Source organism: Acanthisitta chloris, unplaced genomic scaffold (genome assembly GCF_000695815.1).
Source record: "Acanthisitta chloris isolate BGI_N310 unplaced genomic scaffold, ASM69581v1 scaffold22269, whole genome shotgun sequence".
Lineage (NCBI taxonomy): Eukaryota > Metazoa > Chordata > Aves > Passeriformes > Acanthisittidae > Acanthisitta > Acanthisitta chloris.
The window spans coordinates 3,428-20,882 of NW_008693499.1; the positions used below are offsets into that span (position 1 = coordinate 3,428).

The 17,455-nt window shown below is 47.2% G+C and overlaps 2 protein-coding genes across 2 annotated transcripts in view; one reads left to right on the forward strand and one right to left on the reverse strand.

Moving 5' to 3' along the window:
* The window catches only part of LOC103810206 (alpha-2-macroglobulin-like protein 1), a gene marked incomplete at its 5' end in the record, with an annotated part of 15,477 nt that extends 2,758 nt beyond the window's left edge, over positions 1-12,719 (forward strand). Inside the window, 23 exon segments of the mRNA XM_009083098.1 lie at positions 101-246; positions 535-684; positions 928-1,080; positions 2,084-2,168; positions 2,943-3,057; positions 3,705-3,721; positions 3,724-3,911; positions 4,041-4,167; positions 4,751-4,872; positions 5,332-5,386; positions 6,017-6,100; positions 7,158-7,334; positions 7,470-7,551; positions 8,364-8,520; positions 8,761-8,835; positions 9,219-9,381; positions 10,193-10,407; positions 10,546-10,761; positions 10,866-10,990; positions 11,310-11,400; positions 12,058-12,126; positions 12,450-12,552; positions 12,679-12,719. Coding sequence (XP_009081346.1) covers positions 101-246; positions 535-684; positions 928-1,080; positions 2,084-2,168; positions 2,943-3,057; positions 3,705-3,721; positions 3,724-3,911; positions 4,041-4,167; positions 4,751-4,872; positions 5,332-5,386; positions 6,017-6,100; positions 7,158-7,334; positions 7,470-7,551; positions 8,364-8,520; positions 8,761-8,835; positions 9,219-9,381; positions 10,193-10,407; positions 10,546-10,761; positions 10,866-10,990; positions 11,310-11,400; positions 12,058-12,126; positions 12,450-12,552; positions 12,679-12,719 — 2,756 coding nt within the window.
* Positions 12,720-14,222: 1,503 nt separating this feature from the next.
* LOC103810207 (alpha-2-macroglobulin-like protein 1) lies at positions 14,223-17,395 on the reverse strand. Its single transcript, XM_009083100.1, has 4 exons — positions 17,258-17,395; positions 16,905-16,973; positions 16,107-16,209; positions 14,223-14,341 (listed from the first exon to the last, which is right to left on the reverse strand). Exons 1-4 carry the CDS (start codon positions 17,393-17,395, stop codon positions 14,223-14,225), a joined length of 429 nt encoding a protein of 142 aa, XP_009081348.1.
* Positions 17,396-17,455: the final 60 nt, after the last annotated feature.

Below are 17,455 nucleotides of genomic sequence, written 5' to 3' on the forward strand. Positions count from 1 at the left end.
GCAGGAATTGACATTGTGAGGTTATAAAGTGGAAAATAAGAAGGGCAGAAGGGTCACTCAGTGGGGCTGTGATGAAAACATTTTGCCTTTCCTTCCTCAGTGTTGAAGGGCTCCTTCTCCATCCCTTTGACCTTCACAGCTGACTTCTCCCCATCACCTTCCTTAGTGGTGTATGCTATCTTCCCCAATGGAGGGGTAACAGCTGACAGCATCCGTTTTGATGTTGCCTTGTGCTTTCAAAACCAGGTGAGGCTCAATTCTGTGTCTGGGGGAGAGCTGACAAGCAAGAGTCAGGAGACCTGAGAGAAGAAAGCCCTCAGACCCTTCAAAGAGAGAGCTGAGGAGAAGGGGGGAAAGGGATGTCTGCAGCACAGTGCCCAGGGACAAAGAAAGCTTCAGCAGTGACTTCTGTTCATAGCAGTGGCTGAGCAGGAAAGATTCCAGCTGGTCTCCCTCCTTCTATCTGTGCCACCTGCCTGTCAGCGTCTTTACCCCTCTTTTTTTTCACATTCCTTTCCTGGTGTGTTTCTCAAGGTCAAGGTAGGATTCCCAGATAAAGAAGCCCACTCAGGGTCAACAGTAGAGCTCCTACTGCAGGCAGCCCCTGGCTCTCTGTGTGCAGTACAGGCAGTGGATGAAAACACGTTCTTCATCAGACCCGGGAGTGAGCTGACAAGCCAAATGGTGAGTGTCTGTGCAACCAAACAAAAATCACAGGAGTGATGGATGAGCTGGGGGAGCCAGGCAGGGGTTGTAGCAAGGGGAGGTGGAGGCCAATGAATGAGGAGGTCTTTGTGTGGAGGAGAAAGGAGGGGTCTGCCTAGGTGGATGGGCAGGAACAAATGTGTATGCTAGGGGAGGGTGGAGTGAAGCATCTGGAGGTTTCTTCTCCTTGTCCAATTCTTATCTACCTATGAGTTTCTCTAGGTCTATGGTTTGTTCCCTGCTGCCTACCAACGTGGATACCCTGCCCAAGCAGAAGAGCATTCATATCACTGTGTTCAGACTCAGTCCACATCATCTCTGCTACGAGGGAAGCCACAGAATTCCTTTCAGCCTGATGTCTTTAATCTGTTTCGGGTATCCACCTTGTGATTTTTCCCAGAGCTGTTGCAACTATGAGCAACGGAGTTATCTTTCTCCCCAAGCAGTCTGAGAAGGCCTTGCCTTCTCCAGACAGACTCTGCTCTCTGCCCTGACCTAGCTGTGTTGTCTCAAGAGATGTACAATTCCATTATGAGTATGAACACCTGTATTCCCCTCCACAGATTCAGAAAGCAAGATGATGAGATCCTGGACCAGCAAGTTCCATTTTTGGGGGGCATGAGAATGAGGTCCTGTACTGTTTGTCTGCAGTATTAGAGAAAAGAGAGCTAGGGAGTGATCCCAAGCATTAGATCACACATCATTGACATAGCTTAGTTGTGAGACTGATTTCTGGCACTCTTTTGGGCTGTTCCCAGACAGATCTATTGGTGTCTTTAAGGCAGATCTCTTCTAGAAAGAACTAGCCTTAAGCAGCTTGGACACGAGAGAGGCAGCGTCATTTGGCCTCGGACCTGGGGATCAGAACCTGTCATCTTTTATTTAGCAAGAAGACATATCCTAGGAGGCCTTTTCACAGCTTAGGGACATCTCTTCTCTCTGTGGTCAGGCTCAGGTCTCAGCCCAAGGAGATAAATGTGGTGTGTGCTTCCTATCACACCTTTGTATGACTTCAGAGAGCAGATTTCATGCAGCTATTCTCTCCAGTGTGTGAGAGGGGATGGGGCAGGACACTGACACCTCTGCACCTCTCCTATGTGCCCTTGCCACTGGAAATGCATGGAGAGGTGCAAGACATCCCAGGGTCTCCCAGAAGAGAAGTGGTAGTTTAGTGATCGTATGAGAAAGAAGGGACTGGGGAGGCTGTGCCATGCCTCCCTCAGCACTGTGTCTGCTTGGGCCAGTGCAGCTCTGGGCTGCCTAGGCACTGGGTTGTCCTGACCCCAATGGCTTGTCAGAGTAATTTTGAAGTGCAGTAGCCACTCTTCCCCACTCACAGACACTTTTCTGCCTTCTCTGCCCTCTTTCTTTTTAATAGAACATGGGACTGAAAGTCTTCTCAAACCTTGCAATCAAGAGGCCAGCCCAGTGCTTTCATCAGACGGATAGGAACCTAATCATGGGTGAGCTGCACTTTCTACCTTCCTGGAATATGAGATCACATCAGAGGGCAGAGTCCTCTGATTTTTGGGATTTGCTGATAGTGGATATTGTCTCTCTGTGGAGTAAGAGGTGCTGCTGCCACAGTCTAGCTGCCCAGTCCACCAGACTCAGTAGAAGTGATCCAGTCTCTATAAAAAAGGCTCTGAAGGATGTCACTACCTGGATTTTACCTGATATTAAAGGATGGCACTCCTTTTCCTGACACGGACAAACCCAGGCGTGGACCAGGATCTGTTTCCCAATGACTACCCCACAGGCAGTACTGAGACCTGGCTTCTTCCTGTGGCTGCAGGGACAGTCACATTTTTCCTCTGTGTCTCATTTTGCACTTGATAACCATACTAAGCTGGCTAACATGCCTGCCTATATGTAAAGCATTGCTTGCAGTGGGCTGTGAGTTTTCTTCAGACAAGCAAACAGTATTGTTATTCACAGAATTACAGACATGTTGGTTAAAATGCCTCCCTAAAGGTTTCTATTCTCTTAAGCGTTAACTCTGCATCAGGTCAGTCAGGGCTTTGTCTAACCAAATCTTGTAAAACTTTGAACTACAAGCTGGTTCTCCTGTTACCACTCTCTTTTCCCTTCATTTTTTCTCTCTCCCGTGAAATCACCCCACTTCTTTGTGCTTTCCCCACCCAAACCCTTCTCATATCTTTCTTATTGCTTGCTTTGTCTCTTGCCCCAGTGCTAAGCTGTCTATCATTGGTAAGGTTCACCTCTCTTTCTTTCAGGGGTGCTTTCTACAGAAGACCAAAGAATCACTAAGGAACAACCCCGATTTACAACCCATGGAAGACTTCATCACGATTTTCCCAAAACTTGGATCTGGAATCTGTTCTCTGTTGGGTAAGTGACTTTACAAAGGAACAGCAAGATAACCCCTTAGTTAGTGAGCCTTGGCTGACTTGCATTTGTGCAGAAGTCCAGCCACAGGTGTAAACAGGGCTCTGCATTTGGATTTTGTGTCTCTACCCTGCATTTATAGTGTGTCAAACTGAAGAACTAGTAGACTTTGAAGTGGAGAACTGAAGTATACACAGATTTAGAGAAGAGCAATACACTTCAAGGCTGAACCACCATGCACTGTGGTACACTCTACTAACTTCACCCTTTGGTGGGTGCGCCAGCTACATTTGTAGCCCTTGTTGACATAGTTAAGACTGGTGAATTGGCATGCAGGAGGATATGGTACTGCTGCTTTTCCAGAACACTAAATGAATGTACAGAACTGGAATGCTTGGGCAGTGTCTTGCTGAGGAGAAGGGTATAAAGCCATTACTGATGGCATTTAAGCAGGGTTTATGGCTTCAGTGAAGAATTTGCTGACCTGCCTTGCTGTGAGCCACTGTAGCAAAAGTAATTGGTAATATAGCAGAGGTTGAACCAAGCATGAGGACCTGCATAACCTCCCTGACCATGGCCATCACTCCTCCATGGCCTCACTGCAGAAGAGTGGGATGAATTTCTTCATGCAAGTGCTCTCTTCCTCTCAGCTCCAATGGCAGCAGGAAAAAAAAAAAGCAGAGTGGAAAGTCAAGACATTCTGCTTGGCTGGAAAGGGATTTGGCCTTGCTCCAACCACAAGCCTCAGAACAGTCCAACCCGTCTTTGTGGACATGACGCTGCCGTATTCTGTCATCCATGGAGAGACTTTCCTGATGAAAACTACAGTCTTCAACTACCTACAGCAGTGCATACAGGTGTGTGCCTGTGCCACAGGTAACACTGTGTGGGACAGACCTACCATGTCCTCCAATTTTAAAGTGCATTGTGCCAAGCTATCTTACCTGAGTTGCCTGGTCACTCACCTGTATCTGCCATTCCTTCAGATCAGTGTGGCCCTAGCTAAATCCTCAGACTTCCAGGTGGAGCCGTGTCGGACTTGCAGGGACAGAGAATGTCTCTGTGCAGAGGAGTCCAAGACCTTCATGTGGAATGTGACAGCAGTCCAACTGGGTATGGCAGCTAAAAGGGAGCAGTGATGGGGAACCCTAAAACAAGTGAAAGGGAGCGGGAGGTTCAGAGAAGCTGGAGGAGCCTTGCCTCCTCTGGATCCTGAAGTTTGTCCTTAGTGGTTCAGACACACAATCCATTGTGTCTGCTTTCTTTCTCTCTTCTTAGACAGACTCATCAGAGAGGGCAGGAACTGAAAGGGTGGCATGGAAAACTGGAGAGGGCTGTGGGACCAGCTGGGGAGGAAGAGGCTGCATGGATATTGGTGGGGGAATCTTGTATTGCTGGTCTTGTGCTTTATATGCAGTGGGAAGGCTACACTGGGGTTGAAAGGGCTGCCTGACCTTCTGTTACTACAGTCATATTGCAGTGCAATGAAGTCACTGTTGGTGAGGCATTATCGAGTTCCCTCATGCTCAGGGTGTCTGAACAAGCTGTCAGTACTAGCTGGCTCACCTTTACCAGCCAAACTGCTGAGGCTATGAAGACCAACCCCCTGAAGCATCTCAAACCACTATCAGTTGAAGCAAGCTGACTCCAATTTGCCACAGTATAAGAAGAAGACTCTTTTGTATTTATTTGCTAGGGACTCTGAATATCACAGTGAGGATAGAGGTTCTGGACACAACACCATGGTGTGGAGGGAGGAAGCCCTTGCCAGCTACCATGAGATGGAGGCACACGCTGATCAAACACTTGCTGGTCCAGGTGAGTATGAGAACAGGCTTGCTTCTATCTCCAAGTATCCCTGCCTCTGGGGGAGGGCAGGCTAAGGTAGGTTAGATGGTTTTCTCTCCTCGATTTTTGGCCAGCAATAGCATACCAAAGTTGTGTCTTAGTTCACTTTGTTCTTCCCAGGACCTAGTCAAGCCTATTCCCTTCTTGTGGCAACCTTTCTTGAGCTGCATTCACATATGTCTGTTTCTCCCTGTACCCTTCCCTGTACATGTGCTTTTGTATATGCTCACTGACCAGAGAGCCCTGTCCCTCCCCCTGCATTCTTGAGCAGTGAAGCAGCAGACTTAGTGCAGACCAGCCAAATGTGAGAAGAATGGAGGCCCTGACAACCTGGGGACTAAGCACTGAATTCAAACCTGAACTTGCTCTGAAATTTTGCTGCTGTTTGGGAATGTTATGTGTATTCTTGTTTTTCCTATCCCTTGGCAGCCAGAAGGTGTGTTAGTGGAGAAGTCTCACAGCTCCCTTCTGTGCCCAAGAGGAGGTATGTGCCTGAGACAAGGTATGTGGACAGCCTGAATGGGTTCTGCAGCCTGAAATAACTAGACCTGAGACTAGAACTAAACTGTGGGAGGTCTCATGAAATAATGTTTTCAAATGATTTTTCACATAGATTTTTCCTATTAGACAGGAAAGAACAAGAAATATTACTTCCACATGTGGTGTCCTACTGAATTTGCCACTGAGTATAGGTGGCAAAATCCTGTTCTGTTCTTCCTACACTGCAGCCCCCAGATGTTCATAGAGCTTGATAGTCACCAGTGAGACCTGCTCCAACCCTCCCACCCTGTCCCTGTAGCATTACGAGTCTCTCCAGGATGTCCCTCTGTTGAGCGGTGACCAGCTGTGATTCTTGTGAAGCTTGTGAAGCATAGTGAATTGAGATGTAAAGCTTGCTGAGCCCTTAGCCCAACCAGCAGCTCTAACATCTGCCCTAATCGGAAAAGTTTCCAGGCAATGGAGCTTAGTATGATGACTGGGACAAACTGTAGGGAACAGCCTGTGTAAGCAGGATGTAGGCAGTGTCCCATTTACCCATGCCAGTCTTGTCCATACAGTTAGAAGCTTTTGGCTTGATTTTTTTATGCTACGTCTTTTATTCTGTTGCTATCAGGAAACATGGCTGAAGAACCTGTGTCCCTTCGCCTCCCTGATAATGTAGTAAAGAGATCTGCCAGGGCTTCCATTTTCATCTCAGGTAAATGTCTTCTGTTGTAGACTCAGACTGCTGTTATTGATAAACAGGACTTAACTTGGTAATGGTGTCAGAGGCGCCATTTGACATGAAGCTGCTCAAAAGAGAGGATGCTGTGTTTCTGTTCTCTGCAAGGTTTGCAAACACCAGGCTTTTGGATTTCTGGATTAGCACTTAAGATTTCATGGGAAGAGGAATCTGCAGAGGAGAATAATCCTTCTTTTTCTAGCTGGGACTTTGAAGTAAAGACTCTGAGCCATTATTTTTATTGAGACTTTGGGACCTTAGCTAGTTCTCTGTAGATACAATCAGCAAAGGTCATAACCATCTTGCTTCCACATTAAAATTCACTGCTACAGCAGAAGCTCCGAGAGAGAAGAAATCTTTCTCAGCATTACTAAATTGCAAAAGAACACCCTGTAGAGGCTACAGGGACCAGACATGCCTACCATTCAATACACCTCTTTGCACTGGGCTCATTTACCCCCAGACCAGAATTGGTATGAACCCAGGCCTGGCACAAGTAGCCATGAATGTTGTGCAACAGAACTCCAAAGCAGGAAACTGAATACAAGGATTTTCTGACTGGCTGGAGGACATATGGACACCTTCACACTACCTGACCAGCACACCTGCTGGCTTCCTGACATTTTGATGCTTGACATATGGCCAGGTAGAACAGGCCTGGCTAAAGACCAGTAGCCTTTCAACCTTTCCCTAAGTGCAATTATATTTGTCTGTCTGTATAACACACACTCAGCAGCCCAGCTCTGCTCATAGCCCTTTACAAATAGTACTTGTTATGATCGGAGCTCTTCAGACTGCAAAAGCTGATAAGGGAAAGTTCTTCAGGGTCTTCATAGTGTAGTCACCCTACATCACAATGACAGACTGGGAAGAAGCAAAACAGCCACTCTCCATCTTACACTGTTGTTTACTCCTCTTTCCTTCTTTCTCCAGTGTTTTCCTCCTGTGCTGAGATCATGCACTGTTAATCACTGCCTGGCTGAAGAAGTGCCTGAAATCACACCTGTACTTTGTTTCTTACACCCTTGCATAGGTGACCTCATGGGGATGGCACTGCAGAACCTGGATCACTTGGTGCAGATGCCCCATGGCTGTGGGGAGCAGAACATGGTGCTGTTTGCCCCCATTGTCTATGTGCTGCAGTACCTGGAGAAGACAAGGCAACTGACCCCTGAGATCAAGGAGAGGGCAACAGGATTCCTGCGCAATGGCAAGTACAACAGACCCACCTTGCCTCTCAGCCTTCCCCAGTGTCCAGCCTCCCAATAGCTCCTTGTACTCACTCTGTCAGTGTTGTCCCCTCTGTGTTACTGTGTCATATTAATCACTCTTCCCATCTCTCCAGGATATCAGACACAGCTTCTTTATAGGCACAGGGATGGGTCCTATAGTTTCTTTGGACAGCAGGATGGGGAAGGAAACACTTGGTAAGCACTGCAAATATCCCTCACTCCTGATTTTTTCCTGTCTGGGGCAGAGCAGCAAATGTGCCTGGGAAAGCTGATAGGATGTGTGGTCCTTCTTTTGGATGGAGACAGGAGGAACTCTCTGGCAGGGAGACAGATTGAGGCACTTGAGCCACTTGAAAACGCAGTGAGGCAGGGCAGCAGAGATTTTGGGAAAGTGGAACAACAAAGATCCGGTCCCAGGGGATGAGAGGTCCCTTTTTGTCTCTATGGCCTTGCTGTTGCCCCACAGACAACAGCAGGTACTGCTGCTGGTGGCTTGGCAACCAAGAGGGGTACATATGACTGGAGGTAGATCAGGGAACAGCAATAAAATCCTCTCCTCAGGGAAGGTGTTGCTTGGGAGAATTTGAAAGACCTCCCATGGCACAGCTTGTCCCTGTAGTGTCTAAGATGGGATGAATAGAGAAAGGAAGGGAGGAAGAAAATGGTGAATTCATGATTGTCTCTAGGTATTTGGGGGCAATGAAGTATTTGGGGGCAAGCAGAAGTAGGATTTTTATTTGTGAAATGACCAAGTAAAGCAGTAAGTAGTACATACATAGTATACTTGTAGATCCAGGGTAATGGAGAAGAGCCACTTCTGTGGACCATTTCAACCACAAATGTGGACCATTTCAACTTTCAGGTTGCCTTTATATACAAAAATAACTCTCTTTTGGCATCCCACAATGTCAGTGTTAACTTCAGGAACAAGCAGCAGGGGACCTCTGACTTTCTTTTTACCTTTTTTTGTGTTTGTCTCTTTTTTTCACAACTCATCCTCTTCCTAGGTTGACAGCTTTTGTAGTCAAGAGTTTTGGCCAAGCCAGAAAATACATCTATGTAGATGATAAGAACATCCAGGATGCCCTACGCTGGCTAGAGCGAAACCAGCTCCCCAGTGGCTGCTTTGCCACCAAAGGGAGCTTTTTCCACTCCTCCCTAAAGGTAAATGAGGGCCAAGCCAGGTAGCACTGCTGTGAAATAGCTGGACAGATGTTACGACATCAAAGTATTGTGGAATCTCAAAGGATCCTAGAAAGTCTATCTGCACCCTGTGCAATCAGCCTGAAAGAGAGTAGGGTATGGAGTGGGAAACATGAGAGGAATGCTCTTCCTTCTGGGCAATGTCACTGCCTGCATACTCCTGACATCAATTAGAGAGTGAAAGATGCGTTCCCTTCACAGGGCAGTGTGGATGACGAAATCTCCCTGGGGGCGTATGTTGCTGCAGCGCTGCTGGAGATGGGTCAGCCACTGACGGTGAGCATGCTCACAATCTCACCTGCTCTCCTGTATGCTCCCATGCCTGGTTATTACTGTGGACATACATCAGCTGGTAATGCTGGCATTTTCCAGACTAGGAACAGGGAGGGAGCTTCTAGGAGGGAACCAAAGTTTAGTCAGATGGTGAAGTCATTCATCAAAAGAGTCAGTGCTGTAAAACTGGCATGGTGCAATAGTGTTTGGTGGCTGTGGCTCCCAGTGCACATTGGGGCCGCATTAACTGTTTTCTGAAGAGAGTGTGTAATTTAATGGGTTTCTCTGGAGCTATATCAGGAAGACGTAGTGCGGCTCCCTGGAATGAGTTCCCCTCCCCCTGTTTTACCCCCTCAGAGTCTGGCATGTATCTCCTCCCAATGCAGGGCAAGCTGATGCAGACTACTCTCCGCTGTCTGCAGCAGATGGTTCACAACACCACCAACATCTACACAGAAGCCATGCTGGCCTATGCTTTTGCCCTGGCTGGGGACTATGAGACAACCCAGGAGCTGCTGTACAAACTGGAGGAACAGGCCATCAAATCAGGTGCTGACTGATGGGATCTGGACTAGTGTATGACCAACTAGAGCAGTAAAAAGTGGCATATGTATTTGTACATATTCCTCGTATTTGTGCAGTGACTGCATTGTGTGACTGAAAATGCAATAAATTATGTCACAAGCTGTGAGGGTGACTTATAAGAAACATTTTCCTCAGCCTGGAGGATTTCAAGATCCCTTTGAGGAAGGATGGAGGAACCTGTTAGCTGAGACAAGATGAAGCCCTGGAGAATAAACTGAAGATTCCGGAGAAGGGCAATGAGGCTGGTGAAGGGTGTGGAGCACAAGTCCTATGAGGAGAGGCTGAGGGAACTGTGGGTGTTTAGCCTGAAGAAGAGCAGGCTCAGGGGTGGCCTTATCACTCTACAACGACCTGAAAGGTGGTTGTAGCCAGGTGGGGGCTGGCCTCTTCTCCCAGGCAACTAGCAACAGGACGAGAGGCATAGTCTTAAGCTGCACCAGAAGAGATTTAGGTTGGACATTAGGAGGAATTTCTTCACAGAAAAGGTTACTAGACATTGAAATGGACTGCCTAGAGAGGTGGTGGAGTCACTGTCCCTGGAGGTGTTTCAGGAAAGACTGGACGTGGCACTTAGTACCATGGTTTAGTTGACATGGTGGTCATAGGTTGGACTTGATCGTAGAGGTACAACCTCACTGATTCTGCGAAAAAAGCGATCCTGGCCTGAGTACAGGGATGAGTTGAAAGAACCCTGAAAGCACTATGGGTTTTGTTTCCTGTGAACCTCCAGTTATGTCCTCCCCAAATAGCCTTCATTCTCCTTTTCTTTCTACAGGAGGACAAATCCATTGGAGTCCCAAGCCAACCTCTCCAGCTTCCACAGATTTCTGGCCTGGTACTCAGTCAGTGGACATAGAGTTGACAGCCTATATCCTCCTGGCATACCTCTCTAAGCCACGGGTGCATGCAGGTGACATGACAACTGCAGCCGGTATTGTGGCATGGCTGACACGGCAGCAAAATGTTTACGGGGGCTTTGCCTCCACTCAGGTAACGAGTAGCTCCTTGTGGATTGATACACTTTTGTACCCAAGTTTGGTAGGGGGAGTCCTCTTGAGGTCTTCCTGCTCCAAGTCAGTTTCACTAGAGCTGATGCTTTCAGAGACGTGACTGTCTCTCCCTCTCTAGGACACAGTTGTTGCCTTGCAAGCCTTAGCAAAATACGCAGCAAGAACATTCAGCACATCAGGCCAGGCAATTGTGCGGGTGAAGCCCCAGAGGGGCTTTGGGAAGGCTTTCCAAGTCAACCGCCAGAAGCGGCTGCTGGTGCAGCAGGCAGCACTGACAGAGACCTCGGGGCAGTTCCTGGTGCAGGTCCATGGCAGCAGCTGCATCTTTGCTCAGGTGAGATGGTGGGATGAGTGTGGAGGGAGGAAGACTCTGCCTCTTTTCTCCTGCATGAAATCATGCCTGGACTGTCTTTTCCACTGCTGGTGCTTGTCCTGCAGACAGTGCTGAGGTACCATGAGCCTTCCCCATGGACTGCTGTGGTCTTCACTCTGCGCATCAACACAGAGCTGGCCAACTGTAGCCAGGCCAATCCACGTGTCCTCACCATCCGCATCCTTGCCAGGTGAACTCAAGGGCTGTTTCCTCTTCCAGCAAGATGTATTGTGCTTGGGGACAGCAGCTGGCAGAGTCTCAGGGCTCCAATGGAAGGACCCAGAACATGGGGCATACAGGACAGAGGGTGAATTGGGCAGATGGAAGGTGTGGGGAAGGAAGGTGGTGACTCTCTCTTGTGAGAAGGAGCAGTGGCTGTCATGTCCCCAGTCCCTGATAGGCTACCTGGATCAGGGTCCTGCACACAGGGAATGGGGCTTTAGGGAAGAGGGGCTGGGAAGGCACTATTTTCAGAGAGTCAGACCCTCTGTCTGATTCTTCTTCTCCAGCTACATTGGGAGCAGAGTCACATCCAACATGGTGATCATAGAGGTCTCCCTGCTGTCTGGATTTGTCCTGGCTCCCAGATCCAGGACATTGGTAAGGACTTTGGAATATAAGAAACCCCAGCTGTGGTAAATGGATCCTGACTGCTTACTCCCATTGGAAACTGTTCATTTCAGGCCATGAGGTAATGCAATTTGCAAGGAAACTTTGCTGTTGTAGTTGTACCAAACCCTCTTGTTTTCCTACAGGCTTCACAAGAGAGATTGAAGGTGGTTCAGCTTCTCCCACTGACACTATTCTGACTTAGGCCAGGAACTCTAGCCCTAGACAAAGATATTTTCTTTCCAATTAAACCATAAAACTGAAAGACAAATTATTTGCACAGCCCCCATGCAGGTCTTTAAGTGCAGTCTAACACCCAGTGAGATAAGAAAAGAATCTTTTCTGGTGCCTGCACCTGTTTGCTGACCAACACATCAGTCATACGTACTATCCACATAGCCTTTTGTCCCCAGAGGGGGAGATACTTCTAACTGAGCAGCAGCAGCATAGTTCATACCTGAGATGCTCACAAGGGGTGTCCAGGGACTAGCAAAAATTTCACCACTAAAGCCCTTATGTGTGAGAAAGACAGTTCCACACAGAGTCCAGCTCTACACCATCCCTTCAGTACAACAGTGGGTCCCTCAGGTCAGGAAGCCCTAAGGAAAGTGCTCATGAATTTCCTTGCATTATTATTTCCTATCCCAGCTGGAGAATAGAACCATCGTTAAGAAAATAGAAGTGGAAGCTAATGTGATCTACATTTATCTGGAGAAGGTAAGCGAGAACAAAGGCATTTGGTTTGGCACAGTAAGAGTGAGAGACCAGAGGACAAGGAGCTGTGTGAGAAGCCCAAAGCTGGTCTAGGCAAGGAAAGAGCATTGGTAGAACTGTGGGCAGAAGAAGCTTGCCCAATTTCATTGTCATTTGGTTACCTTGTGCTATTTCTCACATAATACTCCAATCTTAAAATCCAGTGTCTCTAATGAATTAGAAAGATGTAGTGCAGGAAAACATTAAAACCAGGGAAGATGATGATGCAATGACTTCTTTCTTTCTCCCTTTCCTTGCTTCTTGCTCTTCCTTTCCATCTCCACTAGCTCAACGATGAATCTCAGACTTTCATTCTGCAACTGGAGCAAGTGATTCAGATGAAGAACCTGAAAGCAGCCAGCATCAAAATCTATGATTACTACCAGCCAGGTGGGTTGCAGATTACCTCCTACTCTGGTGTTGGGTGCCAGGTTCCTAGCTCTCTAGCTGGAAAGAGACATGCCATCTTCTCTGTGTGCATGTGTGTGTAATCAAATTCCTCATTTCCTTTTGCAGAGGAGCGAGCCTTGGCTGACTACAATGCTGTTTGTAGTTGAGGTAGGCAGCAAATTCCTGCGTGACACAAACCGTGACAACAGGAAATGCTGGGTCTTGGGTGGGAGAAAGGGAATGTAAGCAAAGAGGGGAAGAAGAAAGAGTGGGGTGCGTATATCCAGCTAGAATTGGAACTGTCTGTGTCTAGGTGTGTGGGGCAAGGACAATTTTGTAGCCAGGGAGGCAGCTGGAAGGCTCTGGTGGAAGGTGGAGACAGGGAGAGCGTCTCTTAGAGTGCAGAAGGAAGGGCTGAGCAATACATGGGGTGAGAATGCAGAGCTATAGCAACCTGTACTAACAAGTGCCCCTCTGACACAGACACAGCTTCATTCCCTGCACCCCACATTGCAGGGTAGGAAAGCAGGATTCAGCAAGCTGAAGCTGGGAAGATCTAATATTTTGTCTTGTGGGGTGATATACCCAGTGGTCTGAAGGAGGATTGCTAGTTAATAGTAAGTAGCCTGAAACCAGAACAGGTCTGGAAAAGTCCTTTCAGCAAGGATAAGACAGAACCTTGACATGGTGATGGTACATGCTGCTTCCTAATACCATCCTACAGAGAGTGCTGCCTAGGGACCTGCCTCAAGAGCCCTTCCTGCTACTAGCTAAGACAAGCATCTTCTACAGACTGATGATAGCCATGGAGGGACTGGATCATGTCATCCTTGTTTGCCTTACCTTCTGTCCACACAGTCATACATGGTTCCTCAGAAAGGGGTAGACAAGTGCCTAAATTTGTGATAAAGGAAAGGAGAGGAACTGCTATATCATGACTCCTGCCTTTGCCCAGTATTTCAGGTTGGGCACTGAATGGAAGTGCCCCAGCTAGGACACAGCTCATATTTAAGTTGAGCCCATGTGGTCCTGTACCTGAGTGGATGGACTTGGGGATCACAGCATGCCAGCAACTGGCCTTAGTTGGGGTGGGAGGGTGTGTGTGTGTGTATCACACATTTGGTACACATCTAGGAAGAGGAATTAAAACATGACCCCTGATCTTGTCACCATTGTGTCAGTTGTTGATGAACTACAGGCTTAGCCCATGAAGACACCATATCTGCCATTGCCAGGATGCAAACCTTCTAGCTCCTCTATTGGTTTCTCCTCATACTTCCTATGGTTTCTCCTAATACTTCCCATAGTAGGACTCCAGAAGCTTTGGAGAACAAGATATAAGTGAACATGCTGTGACAGCTGTATCTCCTGTGCCCTTCCTGCAAGCTCCTGTGCCATCAGTTCTTCTTTGAAGCATGTTCTACCTCTTCCTGTACAAGTCTGCAACTGGAGGGGCAGAGTTTTGTACATATACATGCACACATAGAGCAAAGGTGCAGAAGTTATTTTTCCCAGGTGCAATGCAATTTTTCTGGTTTGTGAGAAAAACAGTAAACCTGAATAATAACTCAATTCGACAGTTCTAGTCTTCTGCTTTTAATTAATATGCCAAGCACAGTCTGAGCCTTTCAGAAACTAACTGCTCAGAAGGAAATTTCAGGTATTTTCTCTTATGGTGGTGGTTTCTGGTAGTTTATCTTGTGGTGGTAGCTTCTCTTGTGATGGCGGTTGGCAGGGTTGACAAAGGACTTACGGACAGAGACTGCAGAGAATGGCTCAGTCCCTGTTCCTGCAAGGACAACAAAGGACAATAACACAAAACAATAATCTGTGTTGCTGAAGTATTAAAAATAACCACTGGGAACTCAGGGACCTTTTTGCACCCCATGACCAAACAGTACTGTCAGACCATCCAGGACAGGGCTCTCTTCACCCAGAGGGTAGTCAGACACTGAACAGGGACGTGGTCGCAGCACCAAGTCTGACAGAGTTCAAGAAGTGCTTTGGATATGATCTCAGGCACATGGTGTGATTCTTGGGACTGCCCTGTGCAGGCACAGGAGCTGGACTTGATGATCCTTGTGGGTTCCTTCCTACTCAGGATATTGTATGATTTTATGATTCTCTCTCTATCTATACAAAGTTTATGTCAGAATATCCACTGAGAGTGTGGGACTTGCGGCAAGCATCCCAGCATAGGGTTGTGTGCTTCCCTACAGATGATTCATGAAGCAGGTTTTCTGCATCTTGTGGGCTGTGGGCATGAAAGCACACAGTGCAAGCTGGAAGTTTAGAACAGGGTCAGGCACTCGTAAAGTTCAAGTTTTGTGTTTGCCCAGCTGGAAAAAGGATGGGCAGGTGCCTATTCCTCAGTGTGGATCAGAAGCTGGGCTGAAATGGAGGAAGGCTTGGCACTGAAATGGATCCAGGCCCTGCAGTAAAGGTGAACATGGTGTGTTGTGTGCACACACCATTGGCTGGAGGGCTGTGAAACTGCAGGGAAAGTGCCAGGAAAAGAAACTTGACAAAAGTATATATTATGCAAAATGCCAGGACTGGTAATAGTACTTGGGATAAACAGCCCTTGTTTTCTGTAACATATCCCCAACTCTGTCATGAGCTGGGCACATCAAATCTTCTACTTCAGTTCTCCCTTTCCCTCAGTTTAACCACTGGGATACAGGAACTCACCCTTACTTGACATTGCTAATCTCTTCCTACCCAGTTTCTAGACCAAAGGCCTTTGCCTGCACCTCCCTCCCTTACCATATTCTTCAGGCCCATACCTGTGATGAAAAAAGAGGTGTTGGACCCTCACCTCACTTGCATGGGACACTGTAGCTCACCACTGCAGTTTCTTCTGGAAGACAAGAAAAAAGTGTTGGTGAGATACTTGCCAAAAACTCAGTAAAGTAGTTCAGCATTGTGCCACTGTTCCTATAACAGGCATTCCCTCAGCTTACAGGCTGTGACTTCTCCCTGCTGTGACACATGAAACCACTGGTATGTGCCAAAGACTCTGTGCAGTTAGTCTGGATTCACCCAAGTCATGGGGTATATGATCTTTTGAGGCTGTAAGTCCCAAGGAGCTCCATTACAGTTATGAATTCCTCACTTTCTGAAGCAATAGCAATCTGACACATTTCTAGCTTTTCCTCCTACTAGGGACCACACAGAACAGAGGACAAGTTAGTTTTGGTATTCTTCTAAACAGGCCCTTACTTTTGTGAACCCTCCCCTCAACTGTGGTCCTTCTGCCTTTGCTACCTCCCACAAAAGGAGTGTTCAAAAGCATGGCTCCTTGCTCCTCTCTTATTGGGAGAGCTAGACCCTGAGTGGTTTTACGTGCCAACTTCAGGCTTGCAAGTTCTGGGACCAGAGAGAGAAGGATCTACTGTTTTGAAACCTGAGAGGGTAAGTTCATCACTAGAAAGCTTCTAAGGCGCAGTTAGATAACCATGTCAGGGGTGGTATGGTCTTAGGCTCGACAAAATCAGAAAATTTCCTTCCAGTAGTTCATTGGGAGGTTTCTGCAGTACAGCATCTGAGCTCACCTGGCATGTAGTAATCGTAGACCTTGATATTAGCTGGCTTATGATCCTTCACTTGTATGTCCTGCTCCAGCAGGAAAGTGTAGGTTTGAGGCTGTCTAGTCAGCTAAGACCAGGAAATGCAAGGATTAAAGACAGAATCAAAGTCCTGTAAGACAATACCTTCCATCTGCTCACACTCAGGCTCCCTGGAGACCTCACTACTGTAACAGATCTGTTCTGCTTTCTAGTCGTTCTCAGAAATAACTTTTACTTTCCATGATGTGACCATCTACCATTTTTGGTCACCAAATTTAACTCAGCTCATGAGAGACATCAAGCCCACAGAGTTTCTTGGCTACTTTTTCATACACAGTCACTTCAGCTCTGTCTTAATTTTGAGTGATCTTGGCAAAACCCGTAAGCAATCTTGCATGCTCCCTACTATGTTCAGGCTGTTTGAGAGCTTTCTAAGAATTCAGGCTTGCTTGGATTTACTAGATGGATCTACTACTACTCCCCAGTCCTGATCAGGCACTACATATGGACTTTCAACAGTCCCTGAACAGTACCAACAGATGTAGGCTTAACATCAGTTGGCCTCCTTACACTCAGATTAAGTGCCCCTGTAAGTGGCTCTACAGCTGAACTACTGCAGACTGACACAACATACTTCTCCAGATTAGCAAATGTGGCTGCTGTGCAGGAAAAACAGCTCTGCATACTTAAAATACTAATGAAACCAATATACAAGAGTAAGCTAAATGCTATCTGCCACTCCATAGCCCTTTTAATGTTGATATTAGCCCAAATTACACTCACTTCTTCCAGGTAGAGAACAACTTGGTCAGCTTTGCTTTCAACTTTCTTCACTAAAGGCATTTTCTTTAGCTGAAAATAGGGGAAAAATGTCAGAAAGGCTTTAATAGAAAGCAGAAATATTCAGGGATACTTGTACTTCTGAGAATATGGGCAAAATAAACATATGGCCAAGGAAACCCTTGAAGCAGGGGAAGGCAAGGTGCAGACTCGAAGAGACTGGGTGTAAGTATTTCTTAGGAAGAAAATAACATGTTTCTCTACCCACAGAAATTATTACAGTTCTGTGTACAATCCTGCATGATGGACATCCATCACTGTTCCCATCCCGGCTGGACGCAAATTCATGGTCTCACCTCTTCCAGTGAACCTGCCACGGGGCTGTATCCAGACAGCAGCTCCACTTGGATCAGGACCATGTTGGTGGACACACGGTTCCCTGTGTAGCTGCAGCAGGAACCCAGCGACAGCACTAATGTTACTTTCTGAGCCATGATCTCCAGATACTCCAGCCCAGCTTTGGTACTTAGGTGGAGGAATCTGCTTTTCTTTCC